The sequence below is a fragment of the Temnothorax longispinosus genome, chromosome 8, assembly GCF_030848805.1.
Source record: "Temnothorax longispinosus isolate EJ_2023e chromosome 8, Tlon_JGU_v1, whole genome shotgun sequence".
In the NCBI taxonomy this organism is placed as follows: Eukaryota; Metazoa; Arthropoda; class Insecta; order Hymenoptera; family Formicidae; genus Temnothorax; species Temnothorax longispinosus.
The window spans coordinates 14,497,772-14,515,689 of NC_092365.1; the positions used below are offsets into that span (position 1 = coordinate 14,497,772).

The 17,918-nt window shown below is 38.7% G+C and overlaps 3 protein-coding genes and 1 long non-coding RNA gene across 4 annotated transcripts in view; 2 read left to right on the forward strand and 2 right to left on the reverse strand.

Annotated features, from left to right (window-relative positions):
* Positions 1-603: 603 nt before the first annotated feature.
* Wol (Dolichyl-phosphate beta-glucosyltransferase wollknaeuel) lies at positions 604-2,316 on the reverse strand. Its single transcript, XM_071787109.1, has 5 exons — positions 2,110-2,316; positions 1,760-1,934; positions 1,489-1,685; positions 1,277-1,385; positions 604-1,145 (listed from the first exon to the last, which is right to left on the reverse strand). Exons 1-5 carry the CDS (start codon positions 2,170-2,172, stop codon positions 703-705), a joined length of 987 nt encoding a protein of 328 aa, XP_071643210.1. The 5' UTR covers positions 2,173-2,316; the 3' UTR covers positions 604-702.
* Positions 2,317-2,461: 145 nt separating this feature from the next.
* On the forward strand, positions 2,462-3,046 carry LOC139818419 (uncharacterized). The gene is made up of 2 exons (XR_011733428.1): positions 2,462-2,636; positions 2,910-3,046. It is a non-coding gene; the product is annotated as an uncharacterized lncRNA (long non-coding RNA).
* A 483-nt stretch (positions 3,047-3,529) lies between these two features.
* LOC139818415 (GPI mannosyltransferase 1) lies at positions 3,530-4,968 on the forward strand. Its single transcript, XM_071787108.1, has one exon. The coding sequence runs from the start codon at positions 3,676-3,678 to the stop codon at positions 4,846-4,848; it is 1,173 nt and encodes a 390-aa protein (XP_071643209.1). The 5' UTR covers positions 3,530-3,675; the 3' UTR covers positions 4,849-4,968.
* Positions 4,969-5,370: 402 nt separating this feature from the next.
* LOC139818414 (irregular chiasm C-roughest protein) overlaps positions 5,371-17,918 on the reverse strand; it is a 130,830-nt gene continuing 118,282 nt past the window's right edge. Inside the window, exon 13 of the mRNA XM_071787107.1 lies at positions 5,371-17,475. Coding sequence (XP_071643208.1) covers positions 17,377-17,475 — 99 coding nt within the window. The 3' untranslated portion in view covers positions 5,371-17,376. The remainder of the gene's footprint in view (positions 17,476-17,918) is intronic.

The following is a 17,918-nucleotide window of genomic DNA, read 5'->3' on the forward strand; positions in this document are numbered from 1 at the left end:
AACACCGGAACTGCGTTCCGAAATGTATTAGGTCTGTACTTTACAGGTGCATCTCGTTACACTTTTCGCACTTAAAATGAGATACGCGGATGCTTTGATGTTGGAGGAAAAAGTAAAAATGTAAAAATGCGAAAAGTTTAACTGTAAAAAAGGCCTCTATTGACCTCGGACATATATATTTCATCTCAATTACTGTAATAAGATTAATTTAAAATAAATTAGTTAATAATGTTTTTAATGTTTACAGTTTATATAACTATTCTTGTTAATTTTAATTAAATATATAAAATTAAAAATACTTTTTATTTATAAATAATATGTTATTGTTAAAAGATCTGGAAAAGATCTAGATGTAGATTGGTATTTAATTGGAATTTAATTTTCAGAGGCATTAACGATGTTTTTCTGCTCCAATTTATAATTACGTATGATCGCACGTGAGAAAAAATTTGTAAAATATTATCAATTTATTTTACGTAGCTGCTATTACTTTTCAGGCGACATTAGACTTACCTCTCGTCGCTCTTGGCCACTTGCCTTCTGACTGTATTCCCCCTTTTGTATCTTCACGAAGAACTTTACATAAGCTGTGTTCCATGTGTATAAATTTTCATAATATATTTTATTATTAAAAATATCCTTACAAATAGATCAGGTCAATCGAGATGGGAATCTTTCGACTGACTGATTTATGCGTTAATACTAAGTCGTTTTAGGTTTATTTATCTTCCACGCTCCAATTTTGTATCTAAGCCAGATGAGTAGTAGATCCCTGCCCATCTGCAGCCAGCTCCAAAACGGTACTATCTTGGAGCCCTCGATCTCCGTCCAGTTAACCGCTATTTCGGTCACGGGAATGTTGAGAGTCTGGGCGATGTAGAGCATTTCCACGTCAAATGCCCAGCGTTCGACGTGCAACGCTTCAAATATCGTTCTCGCTGATTTTCTCGTTAGGAGCTTAAATCCGCACTGCGTATCTCTAATGCCTCTAACGCACAACAGCCAAACTAAGAAATGAAATCCGTGCATGAGAAAGAGTCGGAAGTAGGATCGCTTGGCAGTTTCTTCCTTCTCTAAATGCGCTCTTGATCCACATATTACCGCGTCGGACGACGCCGTTTCCTCAGGCTTGCTCGTGTAATCGACTGAAATAAATTGATTGGAATTAATAATACTCCAATATTGTAATCTGTAGCTCTATTAGGACCATTAGAGAGAATTATTAAATATAAGAAATTAAATATAATATCAAAATCTTAATTTCTTTTCAACTTACATCCTAGAACGTTTGTTAAACTCTCATCTAACTTTTTTAGATCACTGAACTTGGTAGCACCATCTGCATCCGCGAATAATAAAGCGCTGCCTCTCGCACTCAGCATACCCTTGAATAAATTAAATTACAATAATTCTACATAATGATATGACAATCTAAAACTGACTTACTTAACAACAATGAAGCTTCCTAGCTCCATCAGAATTACTAACCAATCTTACAGCACCACCTTTTCCTCTATTTTTTACAAGGTTCAGTACTCTTATAGTATTGTATTTTGACGCGTAACTATGTGCAAAATCTACAGTCTTGTCTCTACTGCCGTCACTGACTACTATCACTTCATAAGTTAATCCAGACTTGCTACGTTCCTCCAAATATCCCAGACATTCGTCCAACATTGGAGGCACTGTTAAATAAAAGTAAAATTAATAAATAACACATAATAACGCCTAGAAATAATACATATGCAACGAATATTACGTCTTTGTTCCTCATTGTAAGCAGGTATAATGACACTGAGATGTACGCTCCAGGGATCGTGTAACGAAGGGAATGCCTCCCTTCTCTTTGTGTTGCAGTCGAGAAAGAACTTTTCACTTTCATCCCTCGAGATTCTGGGATATCGCTCGCTCGTCACGTATATCACTACAAAAAACTAAAACAGACACGTACACTTCTGTAAAAAGCCATTGTATTAAAAGAATAATTATTTCATTGTATTTTATACGATTGTACAGAATAAAAGTGCATAATAGAATTATTCTTTAAATTGTTAATTAGGGTGACGTCTTAATTGAAAAAGAAACAAGTGTAAGATAACCTGAGCATACCAAAATTATGACAATTGCAGCCAGCAATACTCCGTAACACAGTAAACATCCCAATGATAACATTTCAGCACTGGAGAACACTTAACAATTAGACAATGAGAGATGAAAAGTATATAGCATCGAGCATATCTCTATTTTTCTTTCATTCTTAGTATACGTCATCTAAAAGTCTGTACGTTCCAGTTGCACTCCCTCACTACCGTGTTTCCCCGCACATTTACGAAAGGAGAAACTACAGATAATTGATGCGATCGGTAAAGAAGGCATGCGAGCGCGGCATTGGTCGCGTTCAGCAGACCAAGTCGCTCAGTAGCAATCGAACGGGATTGGCTTTTACTTTTAGAACCAATCAATCAAGGCAGAGTGTTGATAAGACGAACTCAACAGTTGTGTCTGCTGAACGCGCCCATTGGCCGGCCGCCGTTTCACATTAGCACGTAGTGCCATTCCATATTCCATGTAATGCCGGCTAAAGTTATGTAAGATTGCACCGTGCAGCGTGTTACAAGGAAGAATTAAAGAACCCTGTAATTATTTTGCATGACGACCGCCGATCCTTGCAAACAAATTGCATGTAAATTGCAGAAATGCTTAAACGGTTTGTATAATCTAATTTAATCGAAGTATTAGGAAACATAATAGGTTTCTAACCTCTCCTTTTGAACTGAGCATGAAAATCGCATGAATTTAGCTGATATCTCGATTAGTATTACATAGTTGATATAATAAATGCATGCTTTAAGTTTTTATTAAATAAATATGGAATAATACTTCAATAATAATAATATTTCTGTTTTTAGACAATGTGTTCCAGCCTTCCCGTTGTGCAGACGTACTTGAAGAAATTAGAAAGTGTTGCTTAAAAAATTCTGCTAACTCTCCAGTTTGCGACGGTATAAATACCTCGAAACCATACGAGCATAATACCGTAGATTACGTAAGTCTGATATTTGTTTCATCAAAATATAGAATCTTGTCTTTTATCAGAGAGATGCAATACCTCTCGACAATTATAGACTTCATTCTAATCTTCAACTTTACTAACGTTCTTTCAGCGAAAAGTTATAAGATAAGCGATGCAAAACGAAGGGAGAAGAAGGATAGTGCCGAAAAGAGGATTTATGTACCGTTATCCACGAATATTTGTTTTCTCAGGTACAGCGATTGCTATGTGTATGATATTCAGCAAACCAATTTACGACATATTCTTTGCTAAACCGCCAGAGAACATGAAAAAAATTAATCTTTCCGATCGATTTTGAGTTCGGGTAAATCTGTTATCTGTTTGCGTAAGAGAATGGAGGCTGTAAAAAAAGCGAAGCAGAGATTGAGACAATATCCGATTCTGTTAGCTCGGTGTCAAGAATCGGCGTCAAAGTACGCGTCTTGCGTATTAGCGAAATCCAATTTAGAAAAGAACGCTTGCGCCGCGGAGTTCAACGAATTGAAAAAATGTCTTGTTAAAGCCGCTGCGAGCAGTAATACGAGATTATAAACGAGCTTGATGATTGGATCAGTGGGGTTTCTGTGTGTTTGATTTAACGCCTCACCTTTAGCCGTACGAAAATGATGACTGCGACACGCGCTAAAATAAGTATCTCGTCATTTACGTCGCATTGTTTACTGGCGTTTGTTCTACGATTAGTTTTGATACTGTACGCCAACTTTCACGACGAGTACTTCGCAGTGCCGTACTCAGATGTGGACTATAAAGTATTTACTGACGCCGCTAGGCACGTGGTAGAACAGAGATCACCGTTCGACCGTCATACTTACCGCTATTCGCCTTTTCTCGCTTGGCTCTTGACACCAAATATCATATTGCACAAGGACTTCGGAAAGATTTTATTTTCCGCGGTAGATATACTGATTGCGGTTCTAATTAGAAATATTCTCGCGCGACAGAGATGTAATAATATCGTAAAAGATAACTGCGCGCTCCTATGGCTCTATAATCCGTTAACATTGGTGATCTCGACGAGAGGTAACGCAGATTCATTGGCAGTACTTTTAGTTGCACTCACATTGGATTTTTTACAGAGAGACAAAATTGTATCGGCCGGATTGCTACACGGGATATCTGTACATTTCAGATTGTATCCATTGATGTTTAGTTTGCCCATGTTTTTGTCTCTGTGTAAAGATAATCGTTTCCTACCGAACAGGGACCAATGGAAGCTCGTGCTGAGTTGCGCGTTCTCGATTGTTATATTAACAGGCACGGGTTATTGCCTGTATGGCTTTAAATTCTTGTACGACAGTTTTATATATCATTTAGTGCGTAAAGACACAAGGCACAATTTTTCCGTATATTTCTACATGCTCTATTTATCCGCTAATCAACCACAGGATGTGATTCAGAAGGTCCTTACGTTTCTGCCTCAGTTATTACTATTGTTGATGTCGTCATATTACTATTCAGAAAAGTCCAAGTTGCCATTCGCTATGTTCGTCCAGGCGATAATCGCGGTGATGTATAATCCGGTGATAACTTCCCAGTATTTCTTCTGGTTTCTGTCGTTGTTACCTCTATGTCTGCCAAATATCGAAATGAGCCTGCGTAGGGGCACGTGTTTAGCGTGTTTTTGGATTTTAAGTCAAGTTATTTGGTTGTTAGTCGCTTACATGCTAGAATTCCAAAGTTTTAATTCGTTCTTCTTTCTTTGGATATCTGGTCTTCTATTTTTTGCTGCTAATGTAAAAGTTTTAGTAGATATTATTCATCATTATAAAAGTTAATTATAATTGACATTTATCTTAATTATAAAAGTTGATTATACTATAATATTTATCTCAGTGGGATATTCTGTACATTATTCTGTACATATATCATAAAAAATAAATAATTAAAAAATATAACAGAGATCAATGGAATATCTTCTTATATACGTTTTTAAGTGATCATTTTAATATAATGTGCGATAATATGGCGTAAAAGAATTGCACAATCAATTATAACTTGAAAACAAATTACACAGAATTGTATTAATTTTATGGACGTACAGGATGTCAAAATTGCAGTCACAAATCTTGTAATAAATTCTTTGCATAAACTGAAGTCGATTTTTGTTGAGTTAAATAATTGTCACTTACTTTTATATCTCTTTAATTTTTATTAAATGAACATGATGTAAACAGATTATCTATTTATAAGAGTTCTTTTTTTTTAATTTTCAATAAGTAACAACAAGAAATTTAGAGTTGTAATTTTCTGACATCCTGTACTATTAATTCTTGGAAAATATCTAGGGCAGCAGATGGTAGATTGTTCAAAAAACTTGAATTTATTTAAGTTTTAATAAAAAAGCACATATTATCTACAAGTCTGATTATTTATAAAGTATCACTTTCATTAGTCTACGCGGTACTTATATCGGCGTTAAAAATATCAGACGAGTTATAATGATTCTTAATTTTATTCTTTTGCAGGAATACAAAATACTTATTTACAGATAGCTTCGTAAAGTAATAGTGGTAGATTCTGAAAAGGAATGTAGATATATTTTAGTAATAATACAATAATCGTAAATCTCTTACTATAGTAATCTAGATTAATCGTGAGCAAGAGCATCTCTTGGATCATCTTCCTGGAGATATTTCTTCATCGATTCGATTGTTCTAAGCTGCTAAATATCATGACGGTAATATTATTGGGTCATTTCTTGTCAGGATCGCGCACGAATAACGGTATGCAAATTGCATTTGAATTTTTCTGTCACCACAGTCTATTCGTATAATGATCCGCGGAAATATTTGACGCGTACACATAAAATAAAGGCGCTTGAAGTACTATTATCAAATCGCTTTGATATCATCTAAATCTACATATATTTGCTAACTTTCAAATAAAACGGAAGAGAAAGAATCTGCTTACATATTTATGAATGTAACTACGTTTGATTTGATAGACACAGAGGTGTCGGATCGTTTTCTCGAATTGTTCCACGGAAGTTATTTTCGGCGAGATTTTTTTGGCGACACGAAATGGCCCAATGGATCCAAAAGTAAAAGGAAACCGAAATAGATCCTCTCTTTTATATAACTACGGGTCATTTTACGGCGGAGATGATGATGAAGTGCAACATATAAAAATAGCATTATTTTCTTTCATTGCTTTCATTACAGTTTGCTCAACTGTGTGCTATATGAAGTAATCTATTTTATTTGTTCTCTTTCTCTCTTTCTTGAAACGGATACACACAACTGATCTTCGTCAAACGCCTGCGCGAAACGTTTGCACGGAGATCAGTCCGGATAACATCGGGGGGTGAAGTTCCGGGTCACGCAGAGAATGAAAGTACAGGCCACCGCGATTGAAGCGATAAAAATTATAAATAATCTCCATCTTGGCCGCGGGGCCCGGAAGTTACCCTTCCCCCGGAGGGAAATGTTTTACATTATTCACAAACCGATCCACCGTCTCGTTAAGCCTTCCCTGAAAAAATTATCGATAGTATACAAAGGAATCGTACGCGATTATGTACGCGAGATATAGAAGACTATACTTAGGCGAATACGGCAACGAAAGTCTTGCTTTCCGAGGCACATACATGGAAAGTGCAAATTCATCGTCTTTCACTTGCTCGCGCAAAGCCAAATACTTTGGAAAAGAACACTTTAGAGCGTGCCACTCAAGAATAAAGCGATTAGCGTAGCAAATTTCTTTTTTTTTCTTTCTTGTAGTCTTGTAGCGTATAATCCCGATTAATCCGACCCACTCCACATCGTCTGGAGATCGAACGAAAACTTCGTGAACGCGAAACAAGTTTCGAACATTCTCGCGGAATATCTCGTAATCTTTTTTTCTCTTCATTGATACTCTTCTGCGAAAGATTTTGGGTCGCCTAACTGCGATACTAAGTTAAACGTAATATCGCAACAATTTTTCGAGGATGGAGAGAGACAAATGATAAATCGTCGCTTTTCAAAAGAATTTTATGACGCCCGAATGAAGTGCCATCGTAATCCAATGACTTTATAATTATTATTGCTCTTATTGTTGCCATGTCACTATTATCTTAGTGTCACAATTACTCTGCTTGACCCTATACGCGCCGGTACTGAATAGAATGGGTGCACCGATGCATACGTTAATGTGCTCTTTTAAGAAAGACGGTTGGCTCGGGGTTTGCTCCTAGCATTTTCTTTGCAACGATGCAACGTTGGTCGCACAAAGATTACCTTGTTTCATCTCGGCCTCGCACAAAATGAGAAACATATACAACGTTACGCGGAAGCGAGATACAATGTAATTTCCAATATATCGACGCATCGATAATTGCGCACTGGATAAGGGAGCATAAAAAAAATAGCGTGCCGCAATATCCAAGGTATGAGTCAAGAAAAAATATGATACGAGAACGAAGGGAAATGTCAGACTAACGTGGACTATGTTATGGCAGATATTTAATAAAATATAATAACATCGGCGATGTGTATATATGTACATATTACATTCTACGGAAACATGAAATAAACGGCACTACATTCGCTTAATGATAAGTACGTAAATGGATTACAAATAACAAAATAATAATAATAATAATAATAATAATAATAATAATAATAATAATAATCATTACTACATAATTATTTGCACGAAAATGCGATCACCAAGAGATAAAATGTACATCATGATAAAATAGATCGTGTATATATATATATATATATTTATATATATGTGTCCTTCAAGCTATAAAATCGTATTGCTAGTAAAAATTGCGTTTTTAAAAACACATTTCTAGATATTATATTTCCAAAATCTGTGATTGGTGCAACTAAAATGATTCGATAAGGGTGCGATATTTAATTATATATTTTAATAATCTCATATACCGATAATAATTAATCTCATATAGCGATAATAATTATAGCACAGTATTTTCGAGGATATTAACAACAGAATCTTTTAAGCGCTTTGATTGACCATAATCGATAATTATGGATAATTGACCTATTATTGTTTATCTTTATCTTATATCTTTATCAAGAAGAAGACATGATTCATTAGATAAAGCAAAAGAATTTTGCTTTAAAAAGGAAACTTTAAAGGGACTGCAAAATTAATTAAAAATTTCATAAAAACGTTAATACGTTGAGTTACACCAGTCTCATGCGGAAGTATAATATGCGTGTGTAAAAAAATAATTAATAATAAAGTAATTAAAGCACTCGTTGAACGTGCACACAAATCATGCGACCACGTACATGACGTAATTCAAATAATACACATGTAATGTAACGTAAAATAAAATCTCTTTGGCTTTTTACACGATTGAAAAGAAATACGCTCCGCGTAAATGTACGAGGGTGTATCAGAAATTGCGCACATCCTCCCGATGATAATTCCTTTATCGCGACGTTGAAATTAATTTTCTTTTTGCACAGAAAAAGGTTGAATTGCACATCATTCTCTATCACAAATATGCGTTTTAAACACGTATAATTGCTATTCGGCTTTTAATTTTTGTTAGAGTTCGTTTAAAATTAGGTGGAAGATTTCTTTTTTAGAATTTGCTACCTATTCTCACGCTTGAAGCTTAAAATCGTCAGAAATCTCTGTTTAACAGGGGACTTCTGATACAGCTTTATACGTATTTACATCGTTGCAAATCGTGCTTTGTCCTCACTCGTGCATAAGACAAATAAGATAGAGATTTCGCCGCGGTGTGAAAAAAAAAAGATGTATCCGGATAAGCTAAGGGGAATGATGGGATACGGGTGATATCTATAATCGGCTCTACCGTGCAAGAAACGTGAAAATTCGAAAGTAAATAGGTCGTAATATTTTTGTACTTACACTCTTACGGTAATATACTAATATCATGCGTGTGACGAATAAAAATGCGATTACGCGGCCGCGATCGGATTCCCGAGACCTCGTTACGGTGAAACGAATGAAAAAACGTGATGTACGTTTAGCTACAATGGGATGAAGAATTATTGGCACACTGTCATATCGAAATAGATTGACCACTTTGCGTTGTAAAGTTCTCAGACTTACTCACTCACTCGCATTAGAGAGTTTTTGCAATACCGTGCCGTTGGATAATACGGTAAGCGCTTCAAGTCCTCCCGCCACGTTCGGCGCGAGACAGTTACGAATTGCCATGGCAATTTTTCTCTTACACTTACGTCGTTATTTACTGTACATGCAATCCGTCGAGATTAGCGTTTAATCAGGGGCTTGAAATCGGTATAATTTCACTCGGTTTACGTCTCTCGATGCACCGTCTCGCGGAAATTGAATCCGCCGAAGATGTATATACCGATTTTCAGTCCTCGCGTTCAACGTATATCGAAAGCACGCTATTGCAAAAAATGTTTCATTCTTTCTTCTCTTTCACGCTAACGTGTTCTCATTCATTCCTTTTTCTCTCTCTCTCGTTCGTTCATATCTTTTTTAACGGAAGATCTTGTGCGAACATTGCGTGTATATAATCTCTGTCGGCGTCCACTCACGCCCTTTGTTCTTCTTCTTTTTTTTTAATGCTACAGGTACATGCGAGGAATTCGGAATTCAATCTTAATTTAATCGATAGCGGTAATTGCAATCGAGGCTCCGCGATACGAACGAGTAATGGACATGATATGTTACATGCGTTCGGGCGTGTTGTGTCTTGTGTCTGACGTACCTTTAATTGAACGTACGTCATTTCAAAATGAAATTTATTCTCGCACTAAATGCGTCAAACTCGCGAGTTTATTGTAGATTCGGCATTGGGAAAAATCTGAATTTCAACTTTGGCTCTTTCTTCGATAGGAAGTACATTTATACGCGCTGATAAGAAAGTGCTTGATACTGCGATGTAAACGCATTCTTTTCCGATTCAGTCTGTAGTGGATTAATATGTGATTTCATATTTTCTATATTTAGTTTGTGCGATTTCGTTATGCTGACGAAGAAACTTGGTCGAATAGAGTCGATTGTCTAAGAACAAAATTAAATGAATCCTACGAATTTATGTCTGTGACAAAACAAGAAAGCAAGACAATCTTTATACTTATTTTGTTGGTGTTTTACATCGCTTTTGAACTAGTCACGATCACAATGATAATTTTCTATTGATATATGTTTCAAGATTTAGAAAGTGCTAATTGTCAAGCCGCTGTAATAAGAATTAATTAATCGATAAAAGTTATCAGTTCAGAAATGGTCGGCGAGCTTGATCCGAAAAAAGGATCGTTTCTCGAAGTTTATTCGTCACCAGATATAATACTTCTAACAAAAGTTCTTGTACCGTCGAGTAAAACAACGTGTCACCTTATATACGATTATGTTTCTGCATTCACGGGGAAATTCTATTTTGTAAATCACGTTGATTGCCATCAACTCGGCAATATCATATAGTAATCACGCTACAGTAAATGCCGCTAATATCATCAGCGTTTAAATACGTAGTGGATATGTGTCGCGATGTGTAAATTATGAGATACGAGGTGCTTTAGTTGAATGTCGCCGTCAAATCACGGTACAAGAATTCTTTTGTACCCTTTACATGGCAATTTATCGATCTAATTGATTTGTGCATCTTTGCGTTGCACGCTGGGAATACGCTTGTCAATTTTCATTTAGTTTCTCCGATATGATTTTCGCGGATATCGATAAATTAATTTATTTCATTAACGTATCGGTTCCGTAGAGAAACCTTATTGAAATATTTCCGTGTAAGAAGATCACGGATAGTAAAAGAAATTAAGTTTTTATTTAGAGAACTAAGTACTGATATATCAAAGTTGGAAAATGGAAATCTGAAGAGTCTTCACATTTGATTTACGATAATTCTTATAAGAAAGTTACTTAATAGCAAACAATTGCGGCCTATCTTTCTCGCGCCTAGAAATTTTCTTCTCTGCTATTAACGCTTTTTCTGACCGATTTCGGAATAACGTTCCTTATTATTGCCCTACATCTGCGCGACGTATCGCGAAGTAAACAAAATGACAGATTGACGTCGGTTACTTGTTCCCGAGTACGCGAGAGTGTCGTTCCTAACTTATTAAAATGCAATCAATTGCGTCGAATGCGTAATCAATTTGACAGATCTGATTTCCTTTGAAAAATGATCACGGTACACGCACGCACATACGCACACATGCACACAATACATTGCACATACACACACGGAAGATACGTAACATAGACTTTTCGCAGATGGCTACTCTTTTAATTTCCCGCTTTCCCTCCCTCTAACCGTAACAGTGGCGGTCGCGAGAAGACCGCGGAAGAAATTTTAATATTTTCTTTTTATTTTCGGCAAAAGGATCTCCGTTGTCGCTGAAATAAACGCGTTCCTCCCGGTAATTGAGCGAAAGTGATCATTCTGAATCGGGATTCACGGTTCACAGTTCACACTTTTAAAACGATCAGTTGCGTCCGGTCGCCGGTGATGCACGTCAATGTCGATTGACGCGCACGACGACGACGACGTCCCGTTTTTTTCCGATTGATTCGCGTAGACTCACGTATACGTTCCATATACGTTTCTGAGAAAAAGCTTAACATCGAGAAAAATATGAGGGTATATATTATCTCCTATGTGTGTCGTTCAGTCGAATTCGAAATAGATTATATTCACGTAATCCATTGCCACGTTACGCAGCTCGTAGTAGCACGCGAAGAGAGCGCTCTCATTCTCCTAAAAAGTCACTTTTCCATTCACGAATCTCTTAGCCGACTCGGCCCTTTTTAATACTCGCGATTTATAAGACGGGGGAGCAAAGTCGGGCGCATTACCCTAGAAAGGCATACTCGCCATATTTTTTTATGCCCGTTCGGTTCGGTTCTTTTTAACTCTTCAACATCGCGGCATTTACTGATTTCATTTGCATTTTAATTAATTTGATCCTCTCAGCGTCTAGCATATTCATGCAGTCGTAGCGCATAACTTTGAAGCCTACTAAAAGAGCTATGAAATTTATATACCGTTATATATACATTTTATGCAGCAGTCGAGAGACTGGAATTTTGTACGTAAATCGTAAAATTATGAGATCTCGGTGTTAAAGGATCGCTAGTTTTAAATAGATTACTGAAGTAATAAATTGAAACTTGTTAATCGACAATGGATACGCGCCAAATATAGAAAAATAAAATTATTAATACAAATGTAGGTAAGTGAAGTTATATTAAAGTGTGAGATCGCTAGTTTTAAATAGATTACTGAAATAATAATTTGAAACCCGTTAATCGACAATGAATACGCGCCAAATATAGAAAAATAAAATTATTAATATAAATGTAGGTAAGCGAAGTTATATTAAAGTGTGAGATCAAAGGATACACGACGTATGCCGTTCTAAGGTATTATTCCGATGAAATTATTTACAGTTTTGCATTTCGACGTGATTTGAAACGTGCTCTACGATCGCACGGAACGCGGCTGAGGACGAATAAAAACGGCCGAGCCGGCGGATAAACTTTGCGTAATAGTAGTAATAGGCCATAATCCCTAGTCGTAAAGTATGAAAAGTATCAACAAATTTGAAAAATTCTCGTCCACTCCCTTAGGCAATTATCGTCTTTCGTTATGCGAACGGGGTCGCTCGCGTTTCGCTAAAGGGACCATGTTCTCTTACATTGCCTAGGAAATTTGACTTTACAACAACGCGATCGCGCCATCCACGCTACACCCATTCCCCGCGTTCCTTGACTAAAGGCGAAGAAATTGATATAATTCAATTAATAATTGACAGATAACCAATTAATACGTATAGGATGGTCCTACGGCAGAAAAGGCGTAAACTCCTAAGATTCAAACGACATAAACTTTTTCTAATTTTAACATCGCCACACGGACCATCCAGTACATTGATTGTAGTTACTTCTCGCGTGTATACCTCTTTAATCTACGTTTTTTCTCTTTTTTTTTTCATCTTTGTTATAATAGAAATCGTATGTAACTTCTGTATGTTTAACTTCTCGTGCCGAATGTACTCGCGATGAGCCTCTCCGGCGATCATCTCCTCCCCGCCACTCGTCGTCCGTACATTCGGCATTCGGAGAGTACCACTCTTGCACAAGCACGATATTTATATATGCATTATTCACCATTCCGCGCGCGCGCACACATGGTGCCGTCATGTGCGCGCCCTGAACTGAAGATTCCGAGATCTTAAATAGTTAACAATAACATCGGCGTGAACATTGTACAGAATGATCGAATGATGCACGAGAAGCGAAACCCCGGATGGATGATTCACGTAATCCCTGTCAACGGCCTGCATCGATGATTTGACAACGCGTCGACGAAACTGCAATTAACTGTCATTCACGCGAAATTAAAAAGTTTCCACGTTATCGTAAGCGACGGAGTCTTTAATTAAAGTATCGCACTTCTTTCCCACTTGTTCTCAGTAAGCCGAAAGTTTGTGTTGCCGGCACGCAAGAGAAAAAAGAACGACGTTGTAACAGGAAAGGGGATAATTTCAATTAATAATATAGCTTAAAGGTCTAACACGGGTTAGCTCTGCTTTCCTCCACGTGGACGACAGTTAAGAAGGATGTTAGTACATTCAGTGCGTTAATATTAAATTAAAGCCATCGTTAAAGCCTTTGCCTACGTCGTGACTTCGACGACGCGTTTTCGCTTCGAGAGAAAAAAGTCACGGTCATTATTAGGAGATAAGCCGTATAACTTTCGTCAGATTTACGAAATACTTTCGTAAGAGAGAAAGAGAGACGCGGCTGATGTCCTTTCGTATGACTCGAGACTCTGTCTCTTTATCGCGAAACATTCGTCACGAGGCGCCTCTCATAAAGTGAAGTATGTATGCACATAGTGGTTCACAGTTACAAAACTAACTAAATCTTACGAGATACGGTGAGCAATAATTCCAGATATGTACAGAAGTGTTATGTTACAGACGTTACGATATAAAGATATCTCCTTGACGCGCGAATGTGTATGCGCATTCGCAGTCGGAATTTTAGCTCCTCAACGTGCGACGATCGGTATCGTTTAATAATAATTTCGCCCTTTCTCCCCCTCGTACGGTAGTACGAATCGCCGAGGGTTCCTCTCGCGCGGATTAATCGTTATCCTGTCGCCGCAGGATACGGCCCAGTCTGTAATGTGCAGCCTTCGATTTTTGAAATTGTCTTAATAATTGATAGGCTACCCTGTTTCGTTATCATTATGAATGGTATCCCCTATGCCCGCTCTGTACATCACGACATATTTTTCAGGACACGTTTTTCTCGGTCGCATAATAAATCGAGGATCGCTCGCGCCGTCGATCGTTCCCGAGGAATGGCGAATGTAAGACATAATGGGGGTGGGACATAATTTGATAAGTCGCGTTTTTCGTAGATTTTTCAGAGCGATTATTTTTTAGAACTTTAAACTTACATTAGAGACATCTCATGGAAGACCTAATGTTGTTAAATCTGAAAATTAAATTTACTTGATTTTTTTAATCTCGCTGATAATAGCTGGTTTCTTAAATCGTAAGTCACATATCACTTATTTTGAGGATACCAATGATACGGATAAAAGGATTAATAAAATTGCAATTCATGGCGTCGAAACGAAGAAATGAAGAAATGAACTTATCAAAATCTTTTTCTTGAATCTATGTCAACCGATCCTCGGTAACGAGCCACGGCATGTCGCAGTGAAAGCAACATATGCAATGGAAAGGATGACAACATAATGCGTTACGAGAGAGTAAAATTGAGCGCGGATCTAGTCGCGCGCTCTCGTCATTCTTCTTTTTTGGAAAAATGCATGACGAAACTACGACGCCGAAGGACATCGCGCCGTTTCGTATTTCCCGTTTTTACGTTTTTCTTTTACACGTACATAATAATCATTTATCAATAGTTATTTACACGAAGCCGTTCCATCCCGCGCGAACGAGCTTATTTCAAATAGAATTCGCTTTCACGTAGTGCCATCAAACTATATATAGGCCCTATGCTCATATTGACAACAGGTGTATAATATATTTATGTATGTATACCTAATGATTTTCGCTATCTATCTTACAAATGCGAACAGCCGCAAAACACGCGGTGCCGATTTCCTTTAGCGCGAACCCGCGCTTACTAATTACCTGTCCGTCGCACGTGGAACTTGAGGCCGGAGGAAACGCGAAGCCACGAAACTTGTCGCGATCTATCGTCGCTAACGTATAAGCCACGTGGCCGCCGCGGCGTCGTCGTTAATCCTTAACGTGCGCCCTTAAGTCTGCGAATGTTGCACGAGCACATCCCTTATAAGCTAAAATCTCTCATTATTTTTTTTTCCCTACAAATACAAAAAGGCAGCGCGACACAGTGAACATCGGAGTGGCAGCCGAGACTGTTCTCGTTACGGTGCATGGGTTTGCGCCTGACATTCGTCGAGTACATATTCGATGGTGTTACCACGTGTAATGTGAACATCCCGAAACATCCCGAATGTTTTGTTGAAAAAAGAAAAAAAACCTATTAGTAGAGGCATGAAAGTCAATTTTTTAATTTTGTAGCTGCGAAGGAAAATCTCCGAAGTTACTTCTTTATCATATTTTTTTTATACTTAAACTTCATCAAGTGTACTTAACAATTGAGAAATTATATGTGAAGTGTACTTAAAAGTTTGAGAAATACATTGTCAGAAATAATAACTGAGAGATCATCGAGAAAGAATAGGGTGAAATGCTACGAAGAAGTAATAACTACTCCCGTTGTTGCATCCTCGCTAATAAGGGCAGTGTCAGATAGAATCGTCGCGTTGTAAATGTCAAACGTAAACCCAGCTTCGGCTCACGAATTACCGGGAAAGCGGCTTCCACGATAAAGTTTCTAGCCTCGAAGAGGGTCCTCGAGGTTTCGGAAAATGACCGCGCCGTCGATCACGTCGACAGATCTCCCGATATTCGGCTACCACCGCGACAGCAACAATTCGCGACGTGATTCGTTCGGACCTTCCGTCTCCCGTCGCTTTCCGCTCGAGCGAGTCTTATTAAACGCTTATTATATAGAAGATCTAAAGTACGTCAATAGAAGATTGTCGATACCGAGTGGTCTGTTTTCGCCACCGACCGAAGAGAGTACCTTCGATCCACGAACCCAACCAACATCGTCCCTCCCCCCCCTCGTACTCACGAATATCCTCCGAGCACTACTCACGGCGCTCTTCGTCGTCCTAAATCTAATCTTATTGACCCAAAAGGAGAGTACGTCCGTTCCCTTCGATATCGGCGTCCCTTTCGCAGCCATCTCTTCAGCGTGCGTTCATCATCGCGCAGCGAGATAGATTTGATTTCGATTGATGCAATCTTAGCGCAAGCGTATCATTAAACGCGAACGAGTCGCTTGTCGACGAAGGTTTCCTCGTCGATACCTTCCTTCCTTCGCGAGAGAGTCTCCGCGTCATCTCGAGTCTTTCAAGTGTCCTTCCACGTTCCTTCGCAACCCTCTTGCCGAAATCGACGAACTTGGTCGGCGCAAAGCCGATCTTCCTCGCGTTAAACGACGGTGGAGGATGTCCTTCGATCGTTGCTCGACGAACCTCCAAGACTCCACGCACCGAACGTTTCCCGCGCGCCCTTCCAGCCAACACTTTCGGGAATGTATTTCATCTCTTGGTAAGAGGCAGCTATTCCATCCCGAGCGCGTCCTGGGACCGGCCTTAGAATGTCGACTGTGGTCTGCGCCGTTCCTCCGTAATCCCTTCTCTTCGTCAGCAATCTCGTTGTAACGTCCGGTTGCGTTTTCCTCAAAGTCAAGTCCGATTGCCACGGGCTGCTCGAGGACCTGGACCAAGTTCTAGACCCGTCCGTCGAATTCTCGCGTCCATCTCGATAATGATGATGATAACGATGATGCCAGACTCTCTCGTTGATTCGCTTACCGATCTCGTATTGGACGTCCGCGTGACGTTGCCGCACGAGTTCTTGATGATCTCTGCTGGCCCTTTGCAACTGCCGAAGCACCAGCTCGATATATTTGAGCGCCTCGCCATTCTCCGCCATTCGTTGTGCTCGGCCCGTGACCCCGCCGTGACCCTTGCTGCCCCAGCTGCCCTGCGACCTTCGTCTCACAAGTCGCTCGCATTCCGCTCTATAACGTTCCGTGTCGTGAGCGTGGCGGGTCTCGTCGTAACGACATTGACTTTGTTCCGATACATCAACGAGACGTCGCGAGTCGCGCGTCGTCGATCTTAGCGTAGCCGGGCGCGGACCGAGCAAGTAGCGGGGCGTCTCGAGGGTACGGCCGAGTTCGAAGGTGGTTTCAGTTAGGCCCGAGTATCGACGGTTCTAATTCGGATAGATCCCCTGGCCTCATACGTGCGTCGCTAACGTGCCCACCGCGGATGTGCGCTTCACCGTCGCCATGGCCCCGTTTGGACCGCCGGTGATGTAATGCGCTGACAATGGGGCCTACAAAACAAAAAGAAACGCAGGATTCTGAGTCACATTATCGACCATTGAACCCGCTGGCGCTGGTTAAATCCTACAGATACTACTTTGTTTCTAACTACGATATATTCTCTTGGTTAAATTTAAGGAAAAATATATAATTTCTTTTATCTATTTATTTTAAATCTTTTTTGAATCGAGAAAGATACTTGTTAATTAAAGATATGTACATAGACGTGCAAGTAAAAAATCCGAGTAATGCTGAATTAATTGCTTGATAAGTTTGCTTAATAGAAGATCAATTACAGATTCTACAGATTTTGATTTTCTAAAATCAAGATTATATCAATTATAGAGAAAATTATAAAAAAATATAAGTAAAATTATTTTTTTCCTCCTCTGATTTTGTATGCTTTTTCGTACATGTATAAAAGTTGAAGTACCATTAATATATTTTTATGATA